The sequence below is a fragment of the Protopterus annectens genome, chromosome 10.part0 (assembly GCF_019279795.1).
Source record: "Protopterus annectens isolate FY-2018-M chromosome 10.part0, PAN1.0, whole genome shotgun sequence".
In the NCBI taxonomy this organism is placed as follows: domain Eukaryota; kingdom Metazoa; phylum Chordata; order Ceratodontiformes; family Protopteridae; genus Protopterus; species Protopterus annectens.
Window position 1 is genome coordinate 399294442 of NC_056744.1, and position 18257 is coordinate 399312698.

The 18257-nt window shown below is 42.0% G+C and overlaps 1 protein-coding gene across 1 annotated transcript in view; it reads left to right on the top strand.

The window, feature by feature from the left end:
* HMCN1 (hemicentin 1) overlaps nt 1-18257 on the top strand; it is a 5606893-nt gene that overhangs the window by 864666 nt on the left and 4723970 nt on the right. Inside the window, exon 3 of the mRNA XM_044085314.1 lies at nt 13876-14034. Coding sequence (XP_043941249.1) covers nt 13876-14034 — 159 coding nt within the window. The remainder of the gene's footprint in view (nt 1-13875; nt 14035-18257) is intronic.

Below are 18257 nucleotides of genomic sequence, written 5' to 3' on the forward strand. Positions count from 1 at the left end.
TACGCAGATGACTCAACCATCATCTGCTCAGCCCAGTCCCTACTCAAACTGCAAAAAGTCACACAGGAAGTCTTTTCCTCTGTTGAAACTTGGTTATCTGTTGCCCAATTAATACTCAACCCAAACAAAACTAAACTACTCATCTTCCAACCCACCAAACATACTCTAAACAACTCTCACTTTAACATCACAGCAAAAGACAACACCACTATATACCCAACTGAGCACACCAAATTACTAGGAGTGGAAATAGACAATAAACTAAAATTTGACATTCACATATCCATGACCATAAATAAAGTCCATAAAAAACTAGGAGCGTTATACAGAAATAAGCAACTTCTCACCAAAGCAGCAAAGATTTCAATAGCAAATTCCCACCTTATCTCCACCCTACTTTATGCCTCTCCAATATCTACCAGCCTAAGGCAATGCGATCTAAACAAGCTAGAGACCTGCTACAACAAAATCGCCAAATTTGCCACAGGGCATCCTACCGTAGTCACCACTGTCTCTCACTTGCTGAACTGGGCTGGCTTGAACTCCCTCACCTCCTTCAATGGTATCAACTATCACTCGCCCACAAACTAGTAAACCATCCACTAAATGTCCCTTCCCTCCAGAATCTACTCCAACCCTATCGCACCACCAGACCACTAAGATCCAGCAACAAAAATCACTTGCAGATCACTAAAGCCAATAACTCTGCCGGTAAAGCACTATTCTCTTGTGCCATAGCCAAATTATGGAACTCCCTCCCACCCACAATTACGTCTGTACCATCATGCACCCACTTCAAAACTTTACTAAAAGTGCACCTAAAACATGCTGGCTATGCCCTTGCAACTCCCACTCTAATATCACCCACCCCATCCAACCACTACCTTTCTTTCCACCCCACTAACTACCTTGATTATAGCAAGCTCAGATGTTCATAAGCCTAGTACTTATTGTACAGCAGGAACTTCTTATTGTAACATTTGTTAATGTCTGTTATGTACTTTGCAGATAAAGATTCTAGTTGTCTACTGATGTACTATGTTCTTCATCTGTAAATATGTTTGTAATTAATTGCTATGTTAAATTGTTAATCGCTATGTAATCCAATGTAACTACTGTCTGTTTATTTTAACTGTAGAGCTTTTCTCCCCGGGCCTCCGCTGAAAATGGACTTACGTCCAGTCGGACACTCCCGGTCAACAGATGTAAATAAATAAGTAAACACTAGATTTAAAAGATGCTTATCATCATGTATCATCTATTCATCCAGTCTTCAGCCATTACTTATGGTTTTGTGTGTCTGGATCAAATTATCAGTTTTCTGCCTTACCCTTTGAAATGTCTACTGCACTAAGAATATTCACAAAAGGTCAAGCTCTTGTTATAGCTCATTGCAAACCACAAGGTGTCCATATATATCCGTATTTAGATGACTTGTTTATCTTTGCAGAGTCTATTTCAAATTTTCAGGATCGTCTTACTTGGGTGAACGATTTCTTACAAAAACTGTGATTCCAAGAGAACATTCAAAAGTATTTTTGACTCCTTCACACATGATTGTGTTTTGCGGTGTCAGCTGGACACCTCAGTTCAAAGAGCTTTTTTTCCACAGGAAAAAAATAGGTCTATATCTAGATTCTAAGGTTTTCCACTTAAACTTCAGTCACTGTGAGGAAATACTTCAGGATTTTGGGTCACATGGCATCTATGATTCTCATGATACCCCTGGCAAAACTATACATGAAAAAGATACAGTGGTTCTTTGGTCCTAACACCAATGTAATTTTTAAGAAGGGAAATCATTTGATGTAGACAACAAATATCCTTAAATCTAGGTCCTCCATTTTCCTCCCTGTTCCAAAGCAGTCAGTCACCACAGATGCCTCAGACTGCTTGAGTCATAGTTTCAGGAGAGATAAAAGTGCAAGGTGTGTGGGACACCAAGGACAGATGCAAACACATAAATATAAAAGAGATGCTTGCCCTGATCATGGCACTCAATCGTCTGAATCATTTTTGGTCCCAGTGACCTCTTCAGGTTGTTACAGACAATATCACAGTCATGTGGAATGTCAGCAAGCAAGGGTGAACCAGGTCTTACCCCCTTTACAGTATAGCCATGTTAGCTTAGGCTATAGCTTCTCAGAACAGTCTTACTCTACAGGTATCCTACAATCCATCATAGCAAAATTATGCAGCATTGAAGCTCAGCAGGACAAGGGAAGACCCACACGAATGGAAACTAGATCAGGGGGTCTTCCAAGATTTAATCCATCTCTGGAGATTTCTCAAGTAGACCTATTTGGCTCCTCTCTGAACAATCAACTGGCAAGATTCTGCTCTAGGACTCTATGCAAGAAGGCTTGGAAGACAGATGCCTTTTCTTTTCCTTGGACAGAAATGCTCCTGTATGCTTTTCCACCCTTTCCATTGATATCCAAGGAACTTCTGAAGGTTCAGAAGGAATCCCTCAGTATCATTTTGTAGATTACCTTCTGGCCCAGGCAACAGTGGTTCTCCCTTTTTTTGGAAATGGCTATGGACAATTAACACAAACTTTCTCACAAATTGGAGATAGTCACACAAGGTCAGTAGTGTTTAATACCCCCCAAACCATTCAACTTCAGTTAACTCCCTGGATGATAGGGTCTTAATTCCCTTTAGGCACCTGTTTACTGAGGATGTGCAACAGGTACTAATGGAGGCAAGAAAGCCTGCAACTAGAAATCATATATTAGCAAATGGAAAATGTTTTCTAGTTGGTGCAACATAACCAGAACCTATTCAGGGTTAGCTGTTTTCTGGTTTTGTGTGAGTTATTATCCTATGGCCTTGCTAACTCCTCCATCAAAGTTCATTTATTGGCCATTTCACCATGTATATCCATAGATCCTCTTCTTTCTATGCATTCTAATGTCAGAATGTTTTTGAAAGGGTTTTGCATAATACACCTCCTGGAAAACCAAGGGCCCATTCCTGGAATCTTATTTTTTTTTGTTAGGGAAGCTAACACTTGCTCCATTTGAACCAAAGAACATGGCTGACTTGAGATGCTTAACATGGAAACCATTTTTATTGATTGCTCTGGCCCCTGCAAGAAGGGTGTCTGAGCTGCAGGCTCTTATGTTAAGTCAACCCTATCTCATTTCCCACAAGTACAGGGTTTCTTTGAGAAGTAATCCTTTTTTATGCCTAAAGTGATATCCAGGTTTATTTTAAGCCAAACTGTCCATCTCCCCTTTTTCTTTCCTAAACCTGAAAATGAGGGAGAAAGGATACTCTATACCTTGGATGTCCACAGACAACTCAGGTACTGTCTTGACAGAACTAATCCTTTTAGATCTTCAGATCAGTCATTCATTTCTTGTGAAGGTAAGAAGAAGGGAAAACTAGTTTCAAAGCAGATTATTTCCAAATGGTTGCCTTAGGCCATTACCTTTTGTTATATTCACCACAACAAAACTATTCCAGGCAGTGTCAAGGCCCACTCTGCCAGGGCCCTGGTCTCTTCTATGGTTTTTTGGAAATGCTAGGATTCTAGAAGTATTCAGATGTTCATCGTGTTACCCTGCTGCAGTCATTACACTTGGGTTATCCTGTCGTCCCTGACGTCAGTGCGCCAGGGGTACATATATTGCAACCAACGCCATTTTCTTCAGTCTTTCTTGCCGTGCGGTGCCCGAAGCAGAAGCAGTTAGCAAGTGCCGGTCAGCCGACTCCTGAGATTTTCGAATTCGAATTTCAGACCGAAGTCTTCTATAAAGCTAAGTACCCCATTGGGGAAACTTTTCTTGCCTCAGACCGATGTCAGAAAAAGTTAACAATTGTATTTCTTGTGGGAAGCAAATACCTCATAAGGATTTTCATTCTTATTGCATACCTTGCCTAGGCCCTGATCACGACGTCACTTCTTGTCGTTTTTGTGCTAGATTTAATAAACTTACTATTAAATGACGATTTGATTTCGCACAACACTTTTTTGGCAGAAAATTTAATTATAACATGCCGTCCGAGCTACCGACTACCGGCGTGCACAAAAAGTGCAGGGATAAGGATCGACAGCCCAGGCCTAAGCCCGATTCCGAGGCCTCGGTTGATCCGGTCTCCGGTTCTCCGGTTATCAGTGAGGCTCCGACGCAGCCTCTGACTACCACAGTTCAAGAAACCTAGACCGCTACAGATATTTTGATGGAATGTACTAGGCTGACGCAGCCTTTTACTTCAGGCCCTACTGACGATTTACCTTCCAAGTACGTCGGTGCTTCTGAAACTCCATCGGTTTCTGAAGGCGTTTTCAGACCGACGACTCTTACAGTCAAAACGTTTTCCAAGTCAAAGACTCCTTCCAAACCGAAAAAGGCTTCACTTCAGTCTCCTGTTCAAGGCCCTATGCCTAAGAAACAGATGCTCAAGATGGCTGAAGATTTGAATTCTCTTATCAGGGGTTCTCAGCCTCCTCCTGACAAAAGGCCTAGACAAGAGGTAGAATCTGCTTCCTCTGAACAACTTTCTATTTCTTTGGATTCCTCTGAGGACCAAGACTATTCCTTCTCTCCTAATGAAGATTCTGATGCTGAGGACTCTATTCCCTCAGCTTCCCCTCCAGAAGATTACTCTTTTGGGGAAACTTTACACACTATGAGGGAACATTTTCACTGGGAAGGTCAGGATTACTCTGATTCCAAGAAAAGGCTCAGAGAGTTTCTTTTACTCCCCCAACACAGACCTCTAGCCATCCCTCCTGTTTTGGACATTATGGATGATGTCTATTTAGAATCCAGTTTCAACCCTGACTCTCTGCCTCCTGCCCCGGCCAAGCCTGACAGATACTACAGAGTACCTGATTCCCACAAATTTCTTTACAAAAGCCCAATAGCTGACCCAGAGACTATCTCCCAGGGTCCCAAGGGGGCTAAGGCTTCCATGGCTAAACATCCAGTACCTTCTGAAAGGGATTCAAGAGCACTAGACAGATGGGGGGAAAAGGTTTACACCTCAGCCACTTTAGCTATGAGAGCTCTAAACTGTCAATTTCATATGCTTAAGTATCAGCAATTTCTGATCTCTCAGTTAAAACAAAGGATAACCACCCTCCCTCAACAATCTGAATTGAAAGAAGTACAGGATTTGTTGCACGCCACCGAGCAGGTGGGCAAACATACCTTGCAATGTGGGTTTGATTCTTTAGAGGTCTCCTGCAGAGCAGCTGTCACTGGATCAGTTATACGTAGGCATGCCTGGTTAAAGGAACAAAGTCTGCCTGATCATGTTAAAGCAAAACTACTAGATGCTCCCTTACAGCAGGATGTTCTTTTGGTGTTAAAGCAGAAGAAGTTTTAAAGAAAATGGAAGATAAGGCAAAATCAATGCAGACAGTCAAAGATTTCCTACAAGTACAACCCCCTCGCTTCAGCAGAAACTGGCCAACAAAAAATTGGTCCTTTCCAGCCACTGACAGGCCTCAGAGGGGTAAATACAGGCGCCCAAGGGGCAGAGGACAACCACAAGCTCAGTATAAACCTCGCCAATTTGGCACTCCAACCCAGAAGGGAGGAGAAGACAGGTCTCAACCCACCAGAAGGCAGACTCAATGACTTGCACCTCAGCTGGCCAAACAAAGCTCTTTTGTCAGCCCCCCTGGGGGGAAAGCTAGCGCTATTTGCAGACAACTGGCACATGGTCACAAGGGACAAATGGATACTAGACATAATTTTACGAGGATACAGATTCCACTTTCACACCTTGCCAATAAAAAGAGGAATGCCAAACCTGCCACAAAGTCAAAGGGCAGAGGCTCAAAAACAAATTACAGCTCTCATGGCCATGAGAGCCATTCAAAGGGTACCAACTCAAGAGCAAGGCCAAGGATTTTACTCAAGACTCTTCCTAGTACCCAGAAAAGAAAATGCTTGGAGACCAATTCTGGACCTTTCAATTCTAAACACTTACTTACAAGTTCCCAAATTCAAGATGCTAACACTACAGCAGCTACTTCCCATGTCGGGCAAGGAAGCATGGCTGGTAACGTTGGACCTCAAGGAGGCATACCTGCATGTCCCTATCAGACAAAGTTGCAGAAGATACCTCCGTTTCATTGCAGGTTCAACCCATTATCAATTCTCTGCACTGCCCTTTGGCTTATCTACTGCGCCCAGAGTATTCACAAAATGCCTGGCACCAGTAATTGCATACTGCAGACAAAGAGGAATTAAAATATATCCATACCTGGACGACTGCCTCATTCAAGCAGAAAGAAAAGACATTCTATTACAACATCTGGCTTTTGTGAAGCATCTACTGAATTGTCTGGGGTACACAGTAAACGAAAAGAAGTCAAAACTAGTACCCTCACAAAAAATGACATTCCTGGGTGCCAGCTTGGACACAACGGCCCAGAAGGCTTATCTTACACCAGACAAGCAATTACAACTGACTCAATATTTCAAGACAATGGCAACAAAGACCCAATTAACTGCAAGAAAAATTCTGCAGGCTTTGGGCTTCATGGCATCTTGCATTCTGATAATACCATTTGCAAAACTGCATATGAGGAAATTACAGTGGTACCTAAAAAGCGTATGGTCTCAACACAGCCACAGCTTGGACACAGTGATATCTCTCATTCCCTGCCTTCAACAGGAATTTCTATGATGGGTACAGGCATGTCACCTCAACAAGGGTCAGCCTTTCACCTTGCCCCCAGCCAGGCAAACTATCACAACAGATGCTTCAGACTATGCCTGGGGGGCACACATGGCAGGGCAATGCATTCAAGGCCTATGGACTGCAGAACAAAGAAAACTGCACATAAACCAAAAAGAGATGCTAGCTGTGCAGAAAGCTCTGACAGCCTTCAAGGATCTACTACAGCCTGGACAACTTGCAATAAAGACGGACAACACCACAGTAATGTGGTACATAAACAAACAAGGGGGCACACATTCCTACCCTCTTTCCAGGCAAGCAATAATCTTATGGAACACAGCACTGGCCTACCAAGTCCAGTTACAAGCTCAATTCCTGCCAGGACAGAAAAACACATTGGCAGACGACCTAAGCAGAAACATCAAAGATCTCCACGAATGGAAGCTAGACCCACAAATATTTACAATGATAACTCAAAGATGGGGCCTACCAAATATAGACCTGTTTGTCAGTCCTCAAAACTACCAGCTGACAAAATTTTGTACAAGGACATTCCACCATCAAGCTTGGAAAGTGGATGCTCTCTCCTTCAGTTGGAAAAACCTGACAGCATATGCCTTTCCTCCATTACCTCTTCTCACAAAGATTCTTTTGAAGGTCAAAAAGGAGAAACCTCAAATGATTCTCATAGCCCCAGACTGGCCACGCCAGCACTGGTACCCGCTATTGAAGAATATGGCTCACAGCCCACCATGGATATTGCCTCAAATACCTCATTGCTCACGCAGCAAGACAAGCAGATTCTACACAGCCAGATCAAAACCTTAAACCTGGCTGCATGGCAAATCAATTAAGCATCCAACCAGCCCCTCTTTCACAAGCAGTACTGGATGTTATTCTAGAAGCCAGGAGGCCAAGCACCAGGAAGGTTTACTCGGACAAATGGAAAAGGTCTTCTGCTTGGAACCAAGCTAAAGGCCAAGACACAACTCAGCCTCATATGCCTCACATTCTGCAGTATTTAGCTGAGATGTTGCATAAAGGACTTTCCTTCTCCTCAATTAAAATCCATGCTTCAGCTATTTCAGCTCACTACACACAATCCACCTTTATTTTCAAATCCTCTCCTAAGGCAGTTCCTCAGAGGGGCAAAAAACATTAGACCACCTAGAAGAGCTCCTACACCAACATGGGACCTCAACTTTGTTCTGGAAAAACTAACGCTACCTCCCTTTGAACCAGCTTTTTTTGCAGACCTTCAGTTCCTATCTTGGAAGACTGCCCTGCTCCTGGCAATAACTTCTGCTAGGAGAGTTTCAGAATTGCAGGCTCTTATGGCAGTGGAACCTTTCCTCATTTTTCATCAAGACAGAGTTTCGCTACAAACTAATCCTTCCTTCATGCCTAAGGTGGTTTCCAGTGCAGCTCTAAATCAAACCATCCACCTACCCACTTTCTACCCCAATCCACAGAACAAAGGTGAGAGACTCCTGCATTCCTTGGACATTCACAGGCAGCTTTGTTACTACTTGGATAAAACTAAGGCTTTCAGAAAAACTGACCAGCTCTTTGTTTCCTATGCTACAGCTTCTCAAGGGAGGGCCATATCCAAGCAAACCATTTCTAAATGGATAGGCCATTGCATACGATTCTGCTATACCCATCATGGGAAACCAGTTCCTCCTACCATTAGATCCCACTCTACCAGGGCAACAGCTACCTCTACAGCCTTTCTCAGGGGGGTTCCTACTAAGGAAATCTTAGAAGCTGCAACTTGGAGTTCTGTGCACACCTTCACCAAACACTTTCACTTACCTCTTTATTCTAAGTCCAGGGCAGGCTTCGCCACTGCAGTTCTGCAGGGCCTCATTGCCTCCACTAACCCTCTATGATGCCTCCACCCTACCTTAGCTTTGGGACTCAACCCAAGTGTAATGACTGCAGCAGGGTAACACGATGAACATAGTACAGTTTTGTACCAACCATAAATGTAGATGTTCGAGTGTTCACCCTGCTGCAGTCCAGGTTACCCTCCCTCCAACCCCTCTGATTTACTGGCTAAATCTTTGCTAGGCCTTACTGATGTATTTACTTTTAGCTGAGCGGATTTTGTGTTTGTACAGTGTTCCCACCTTTTGGTACTAATTTGGATCACCTTTTTGGGGGCACCTGACATCTGGGGCAAGAAAAACTGAAGAAAATGGCGTCTGTTGCAATATATGTACCCCTGGCGCACTGACGTCAGGGATGAGGCGACAGCAACCGACGTCGGACCAAGACTTTGGAAATCCGTCCGACTGTGGGACCGCCAGACGACAGGATAACCCAAGTGTAATGACTGCAGCAGGGTGAACACTCGAACATCTACATTTATGGTAGGTACAAAACTGTACTTTTGGATGCGTGGAAGCTTTGGAAGCTCTCTGGCTGTTATATCCTATGCAGGATATAACCTATATAGCTAAGGCTACTGCAGCAGTGATCATTTGAACAACTACTATTATGGTAAGTTTACTTACACAGCTGTACTTTCCTCCTTATGCCACCCTTACTCATTTTAGGGTCTATGTCAAATAAACGAACGTATGAAATGTCGAACGTCATATGGTCGAGACCATATGATCAACATTTCAAGTGTTCGCAGATTGACTTTTAACGGTGCCGTATGGTGCAGAATGGGAGAATTTCCCTTTTCTGCACTGAAGGGCGGTCTCGGAGTTGGTATATTTAAGTAGGGGGTGTGTGGGGGGTGCCAGGGGGCTTGTCTCCCTGCTTGCACTGTTAAAGTATGTTTATCTTTTTTTTTATTAAATATTCAAACTTCCAGATATGGTCTCGAGCATATGGTATTCGACATTTTAGAAGTTTGAATATTTAACATAGACCCTCATTTTAAGAAATTGCATTTCCAGCACCTTACACCTGTTTCCTGCACCTCTAGAAGGTGAGGACCAGATAATTCTTGGAAGTGTAAGCAGCAGCAGCAGTAGCAGGAGCAGGCTGATGATTATATGCAAATTCTATGAGAGTGCCTCAAGATATGGTCTAGAATGCACTGCAGCGGTACTTTGGACTTGTATCCCTCCAATATCAGCTATGACATTTTGGATGCTGGGCATTATAATGGGAAACCTGTGATTATCTGTCGTGTGCTTTGTTGAGTGTTAATGTTATCTGGCACTATTGCTGCTCTTATATTTTGATTATTGAAACTTATCCTAATGGACATTTCAAAGAACTTAAATATTTATGCCAAAAGACTAAACGAAGTTTACTTCTCTTCGACACAGAAGGAATACTGAAATGAGCTGTGACCATATCAGATTGTTAATGACTTTGCACTTTGTCATAATGGCTTTGCACTTTGTCATTCTAACTTCTCTTTGTGGGATAGGATGTGGACTAACAATGTTTAAATGTAGATTGGAAGTTTATCTTGTGGACCCATTGGATTAGTAAATATGTTGTAACTTTCCTCACCCCACTTAGGTATTTCCAGATTTGATGTTGGTTCAGCTATGCTTTTCTACTATACCTTTTGTTGAATGCAGTAGAGTCTGAGACTCAGGTGGACATGAACAGAGGACTCTGCGCTTGTTAAAAGCCTTCAGCATTGTCAAGTCTAAGTTCTCTTTGTGAGATAGGATCTGAACCAACAATGTTTAAAGGTGGACCAGAAGAATATCTTTTGTATTCAGTGGATTAATAAAAGAGTTGTGAATTGGACAATCTATGCTCCACATGTCCTGGCTCCATGGTGCTGAAGGGGCTTCAGCCCATGCTACCAGTGTTTGGTTAGTGTTTCCAGCTACCAGTGTTTGATTAGTGTTTCTAGCACTGGAAGAACCAGGCAGAGAGGAAGAGGAGTGAAGGGGCATGGCTAGGTTGAGCGGTGGACACTCGGTGAGTATACTAGTGGGTGTGATTTCCTATTGGAAAACACGTAAACCACCACCAGAGAAGTACTACCTGGTGCTTGGGGACAGAAGGGTAGGGATGTTTGCTGGCAATGCTGCTTGCAGAAGTGTGGGATGACCAGTGTCACGTCCCCTTTCCTCAACAGCTGGACATGTACATCAGATTCAGTATTGGGACTGCCCCATTTGGTATTTACTTCTCTAAAGTCAGAGCTAATATCCAGGATTTATAGCTGACTAAGCTAGCAGATGATTGTAAACTTAAGAGTTATCATCAATTCCCCAGCGGACTCCCAGATTCTATGAGGGCATAACGTGTGTAAACAAATGGCACCAGGGCCATGGTTTATAGCTAAATGCTAAAAGGTGCAACATTGCATCCTTTGCCAGGCTTAAGTAGCCATGCATCTACTACAGAAACCATACCCCCTTCAAAAGTGATATGGATATTAGCAACTTGAGGACTTTTATAGACAATGAATTTTCCTTTGTCCATGCATTAACATTCATTAGAAGTCTTTCTGCCTAACCCAGCTGATTTCCAATGATATATCCTTTAGGTCCAAAGATGTTAATGTCTCCTCCCTCATTAATGTCACATATTGTAATATTTTGGCATGTTCCTGACTAGGCATATGATCTGACTTGAAATGCAACAATGTTTTCTCATAAAGAAAATCCAGAACATGAGTTCCATGACCTACGCTGAATACCTAAAAGCCCTGTCCCTCTCTTTTCCATGTCATACATGCTTCTACAGAGCTTCTGCCAAGCATACAAGGCCTCTAACAACCCAAAATCTATAGTACCATAAACATCCATACAAGTGACTTGAACCTCCACAGCAAAATAAATCGAACGTGCTGATGGGATAGATGCCTCTCACGTGGGAAACCCTTTCCTCTGTAACAGACTCCCCATTATTTTAAACAAAGTAGCTTTCTGACCCTCTTCAACCCATGATGTGGCCTCACAGTCCCCAGTGGAAGGGAGGGGGGGTAACAGGTAATAGAAAATACGACTGGCCGAGATGATCTTCCTGATAACTGTCTGGTAGCAGCTTATGGCCATTAAGTTCTGTTAAATGGATTGCAATAATGATACTACTTGCTGTCTGAGGTGCATGATATTATATCGAGTGTATTGTCACACCTGAAATGTGAAGCCACAAGTATTCAGTCTGTAGTATTAGACACAAAACTCCATCTAAGCCATAATTACAATGAAGTATGTCAGAACTTAAGTCAGTGCATCTCCTGGTTTTGGAACAGACATGTTACACATCAAAGTAATTCCCTACCAACCGTCAAAATCAGACTTGAATAGATGAAGAGCCATAAATTCACAACTGGTGTATCTGAGAACACTCTGCTTAGTTGGAGAAATTAACAAACGTATGATACTTTTAGTTCATGTGGCTACGATTCTCAATGGCCACTTGGACTGTAATATTAGTATCAACCTATGAACTGATAACGTGTGTCACTGAGATAGTGACAGTTCTCAGGAGAAGTTTGGTTTAAGTTCTTCAGTGTATAGCTTCATGCCATCAGTGACCAGGGTTTGGCCTGCAGTGCCAACATAGGAGAGCAGGACAGGGTAGGATAATTAAAATGCCAGAGGTCATTTTCCTCTTTTTCTCTTTTTTGAAGAGGGGGAGCATAGATGGAGGTTTCTGTTGTCATAATGATTGCCTCTGGGTGAAGACCAGGACTGTATCGGGAAAACCCATCAAAAACTAGGACTTCTCTACAGAAATAAAAAATTCCTAACCCCTGAATCTAGAACCACAATCACCCATGCTTATCTTTTGCCATGCCTAACATACTGCTCCCAAATACTCACAAAGCTGAACTCCAACTCAACCTTAACTCAAATCAACCTATCACAAAATAGCCAGATTTGCTGCACAACAAACATACAAATCTCACCACTGTATCTCTCTCAAACATCTAAACTGGCTCGAACTACCACACCTCCTACTCCTCTCTCAGCTCCAGATTATACACTCCCATTATTTATTCACCATCCTACTGTACAGCACTAGGTACCATAATCTTCCACTATGTCCCATCCAGACTACTCAGGAGCTCCACCCAAGACCTTTTTCAAATCTACAAGCCCAAGTCCAAAATAGGAGCAATTACATACAGCTACCATCCCTCTATTGCTTGGAACAAACTCCCAAAATAAGTTAGATCACTTCCACATCCTAAAGTATTCAAACTAGGCACTAAAAAGTACTTAAAAAGTCACTGGATTTGTACCTGTTCTCAGCCTCCTTGAATATACCTTCACTAAATAAACCTAACTTCCTCTGTCTTACCGTCATTTCTTCTCCTCTATACCAAAACATTTACAACTTAAACTAGTCTATTTCATTTTCTACATAACACTATCTCCTTTCCTTCTGCTGCAGTATTCTACATAACATTTTTACAGGTAATTGTAACTGCATATATATGGTAACTGTTCTACAAGTTTTATTATGAATGATTATAATGTTTGTGTTTGTAACGGTTATATTTTTTGTAACTATGTTTTGGAGCTTTTTTCCCTGGGCCTCTGCTGAAAAAGGGCTTTTGCTCAGTCAGACAATCCCGGTTAACAAATGTAAAATAAATGTAAAATAAATAAATAAATAGCATCTACGGTCGTGTCATCATTAGTTAAGGACCAGATGAAAACAATGGAAACAATGTTCTACATAATAAAACACTGATGCTAAGACTGCATTTCTTAGTAGGGAGCATACCTGATTGTTTCACTGCAGGAAGAGGCTTTGAAACCTGCGTAGGTGATCTGTAGAGGTGCTTGAAGGATATACTATAATGAATAAGGCATCCACATCAGAAAAAATACCTTAAATGTATCTCAGATATACGGTGGTAGTGACAACCAAGAATAAGAGGACCTTTGTGCAGCTTTAGATGAATGGTGGGGTAAGAAGGAATTGGCTTAGAAAAAGAAAATCATGTGAGCTGCTGAATGAAGTAAGTTGCCCTTACCATCTTCTTGACTTTCCTCTCCCAAGGAAACAGCTAAGGGATAATGGTTGTGCTGGCAGTCAGAACATTATCAGCATTGGAAAAGTGAGGTAGAACAAAGAGATTAAGTTGTTCAATAAATGAACTTAAAGTTTGAAGAGTAGTGTATCTTGGCTTACACTTATTGTTTTCATAGTTACACTGTTGTGCTGGATTGCAGAATAATTTTGTGTACTTGCTGATACATTACAACTATGTCTGTAAATTCATAGTTTACACTTGAAATGGCACCCATTCTAATTGTCTTTCCTTCCTTTTCTGAACAGGGAGGTGGGGATTGCCCTGAGATGAGCATTGGTGCAATTAAGATTGCTCTGGAAATATCTCTTCCTGGTTCCTTCATCTATGTCTTCACTGATGCACGATCCAAGGATTACAGACTCACTCATGAGGTGTTACAGCTCATTCAACAGAAACAGTCCCAGGTAAGAGGTCAGCTGGTATTCAAATGACCGAGCATGTTTACTGTTGAAAATGGCATACTGGTACCCTCATTCCTGTACAGAAAGAAGGCCTCCACCTAGGCTGCTGGGTACCTAGGTATGAGTGGTGGCTTGTGTGTCAGAGAGACATCTGGGAAAAAAGAGCTGAATATTAGCAGTTCTGTTCAGCTATAAAATAAACAAAGTTATATAGATACCATAGACCACTCTTGTTCATAGTGATGATACATTACATCAACCAACAGGTCAGAGGTACAGAGCAGCAAAGCTGGTGTATGCAGATGATGGTGCACTACAAGCAGACATTGAAGGGAAACTTCAGCAAATGATAGGCGCTAGAATGCAAAACTGAAAATTCATGAGATGAGATTGAATGCAGACAAGACTGTGGTCATGGATGCAAACAGGTGAAATCAGAAGAAGCTGAAAATGGAAATGGAAGAGAACTAGTTAACAGCTTCAAGTATCTGCATAGTGTGGTTGAGGAGGAGGGGAATCTGAATGAGAACGTGAAAGGTAGAAACAAAGGTGCTGCAGCCAAGTGGCACAGAGTGTCAGGACCATGTGTGACATAACAATGTAAAAACAAATGTCTGTACAAGACAGTGGTGCAGCCAGTGCTTCTGTATTGCACAGAAACCTGGGCAATGAAGACACAGCAGCTGAAGAAGCTTGAAGTGATGGAAATGAAGTGCCTATGATGGATGCACAGAGTGGCATAAACAGAGAAATGGGGACATCAGAGCGGAACCCAAATTAGCCTCAGTTTGTTGTAGAGTAGGTCAGGGAGAACATAACTCTCGCTGGCTGGCTGAGACACAGGGTCCCACAGGCTGGCGCCATCTCAGATGCTGGGCCCTCAAAGCCTGTCACAAGTGGTACCTCACAGCCTGCTCCACTCTCACTTTTTTTTGCATCTACTTTCCCAACAAGTACAAACAACAGGGAGTTACAATAGACAACAAAGTTCTGAGATGACTGCAAAAATAGCCATAAAACACAGAAGAAACAGATCTGGAACACAGAGGGGAGGGTCAGACAGAACGGATAACGTGCCAGTGTGCCAGCCTAAAGTTAAATGCCAAAATGCAAAAGTCATACCATGCTTAAACAAAACCTTCTAGCTACCAAATAGGTGGTGGTGGCAATCCACTGAGCACAGAGAAAGTTATCACCTGGGGACCCAGGTTGATAGTAGTCTGTCAGTCAACACCCATTCAGAAGAAAAGTAGTTAGAGTAGTTTTCTACATTGCCACCTTATCATCATTATCATCTCATCTAGATCATCTTCTCAAGTAGATCACTCATCTATCCTACTCACATCACCACTCATGATTGAGTGACCAACCCCATTCCCATGTATCTGGACCTGAGTATGCAGCAGCAGCGAGAGGCCACAAAAGTTCCTCAAAAAAAAAAAAAAGGGTCTCAATCTCAAACATCTGTCTATGCTGCCTGAACTGCAGAACTCCCAGCTCTATTCAGTAAACACAGCTTGCTCAAGGCCATTGCAACACATACACACCCATAATTCAAACCCAAGATTTGATGAACTCAAAAAATCTAAAAAAATCAAGATCCGTCAAGAGCACAAAGGGCGGAAACTGGGACACTACACGGGCTATTAATAGGGGAGGATTAGGGATAGATTCATCAAGACTCCCTCCCTATGCTGTAAAAAAAATGTATATGTGTGAGGAGGCAGAGCACTCGCTGGCCTTGTTCAAAGAAAATCTTGACCAATGGATGGGAGGAGATATACCCAGGAGGATACCTCTCAGTGTCACTGTCACAGAGGCACAGCAAGCAAAATAATGGGTTTCCCATACATACTAAAGGGGTGGCGTAGCATTAAAAACTATGGACTAGCTGTAATGCCCTCGGGCAGATAGCCTAGTATGAACCTATGAACCTAACAGGTTACATTAGTTCAGTCACATGTGCAGTGAAGCAGAAGACTGTTTGATAAAGTGGAATCAAGAGAGACAGGGAAGAAAGTAAGAAGAGACGATATCCAAGAGAAGGATGGATTGCATGAGAGAAGGCCTGTAAGAGTCGGGCATGACTGTCAAAGAGGAAAGGATTTGAGTTCAGACCTCACTATCCTAATTGTACGTAATAAGCAAATAATAATAAATAGAAAATAAGTAAAAATTATCTGCCTTCCCATGAACCCCATACAACATGCAGTTTTGAAATCTCCTGTAATCAATTATTGTTCTTTCCAGCGTGTTTGTCTGTACAGACCAGACAAATGAAAGAAATGTTCTTTGCATGCTGGATTGAAGTACAACTAGTAAGAAGATATAGATGGTTCTAAGTACTGTGGAATTTTGTAATGGGAGTAAAAATGTACATCAAAGTTAATCAAGCATTGCCACTTTTCTGAGAGTGTTGAAATCATGTATAGGATACTTTCTTTTATTTTAGATTATTTTATTTGTTAACCTGGTATGTGAACATGTCCTTTGCATAGCTTTTTACAAACACAGCCTGAGCCACTCTACAAGTATGATCTTTAGAAGGTAGGAGGAACTGAAATACCCAAAGAAAATATACATAGACATGGGGAGAACATGTAAACTCGACACAGACAGTGACTGGGGTCAGATTTAAACCCTGTGTCCTGAAGCTGCACAGCAGAGGATTTTATGTTGTACAGACCGATGTGCTTTGGATTTTTTCTGTGCATCTGTTATCCCCACATTTGAGTATTGTCTGCAATGTGCAGTATATCCTATGCTGGTCTTTGTCCATACTGCAGAAATGCACTTCACATACATATCCTCATTATATTCTGCTGCATTGTGCCATTGCCTTGGGACCACTTAATTCTGCAAGCTCACTCCTGTGGCCTCTGCTAGTAGTCCATCCCAGTGTAGTGTCTGCCTCTGCCTGAAATCTGTCCCAGTGCAGTGATCCTCCTCATTTCTCTGCCCGTGAATTATTCAGACTGCTATCAGCTGCTCATTTCCAACCCTATTGTGACTACTACCAACAACAATCCCTCTACTTGAACTCAGAAAACTTGTATCACAATCAGAGCTCCACTTGTGCCGCATAAACAGTTTGTGGCTAATGTTTTGCACTTTTCATGCTTTACTTTCACTTATTTGAGCATATGTTTCAGTGAGATTTTTATGTAAATTCGTTTTACTTTTTCTTATTTGAGCATTTGTCTTCATGTAAAGTTATTACTTACTGTTTGCTGGTGACATCAGGAGAAATGCCCACGTGTTCATCTCTTTTGCCTTTGAGAGGTTCAGGCGACCTGTATCCAAACAGAGCTTCTCAAAATGGGGGGGTACATTTATTTGGTTAAGTTGCATTAAGCAGAACAGACACTGAAATAGACAGTCAAGACCTTTTTAAACAATGTGATCCTTGATTCTATAACCTTTTACAAAAATGTACATGTAGCAAGTAACTACACTGCTGTCAGACTGCCAGAGATCCCCAGTTCAGCAAATATTGCACCTTTGATGTTACATTTCTGAGTCAAGAAGTCTTCATCTGGCAAATACCACAGCTTCTCTTCAAATCACAGACACACACACACACACACACACACACACACACACACACACTGAAAGCCCTCTGCTTAGGCACTGTTGAAATCATAAAAATGAAAAGATAATATTAGCTCTCATTTGGGACTCCAGCCCAGATTCCAGCATACGGTACAGATGTCACTGCCACTGGACCAAGCCTCTCTTGTAACACAGAACTGTGTGATTCTTCTTCTTCCCTTCACATTCTAAATGTATGACTTCCGTTTTAGACTGAAAGTGTAGGACACTTACAAGAGGCCTCCAGTCCTTCTGTCAATCATTTTCATCAGATGGAACAAATGAAAAGAATGCAGGGAATTTGTATATGTAAACTACTACTATTGCTGATGGCTGTAGTTGGAAGTACTGTCTCCCTGGCAAAGTTTCAACATAGTTTTGTTCAGATTCACATTGTAGTCAGACACTATGCCATAAGGCAAATCTGTTTTAAAAGTGGGTAATTCCTTTAGCTTCTGTCTAGAATAGCATTTCTAGTGGGACTCAAACATGACATGACTTTTGTCAAGAAAATTATGAGAAAATGTGACATAAAATACAAAAATCTTCAGCTAGGAGTTTCCATTTAATTGGTAAATTTAAGATTATATTAAGGCTAACTATAGTTGCCTCTGTATCTATCATAAGATAACAGC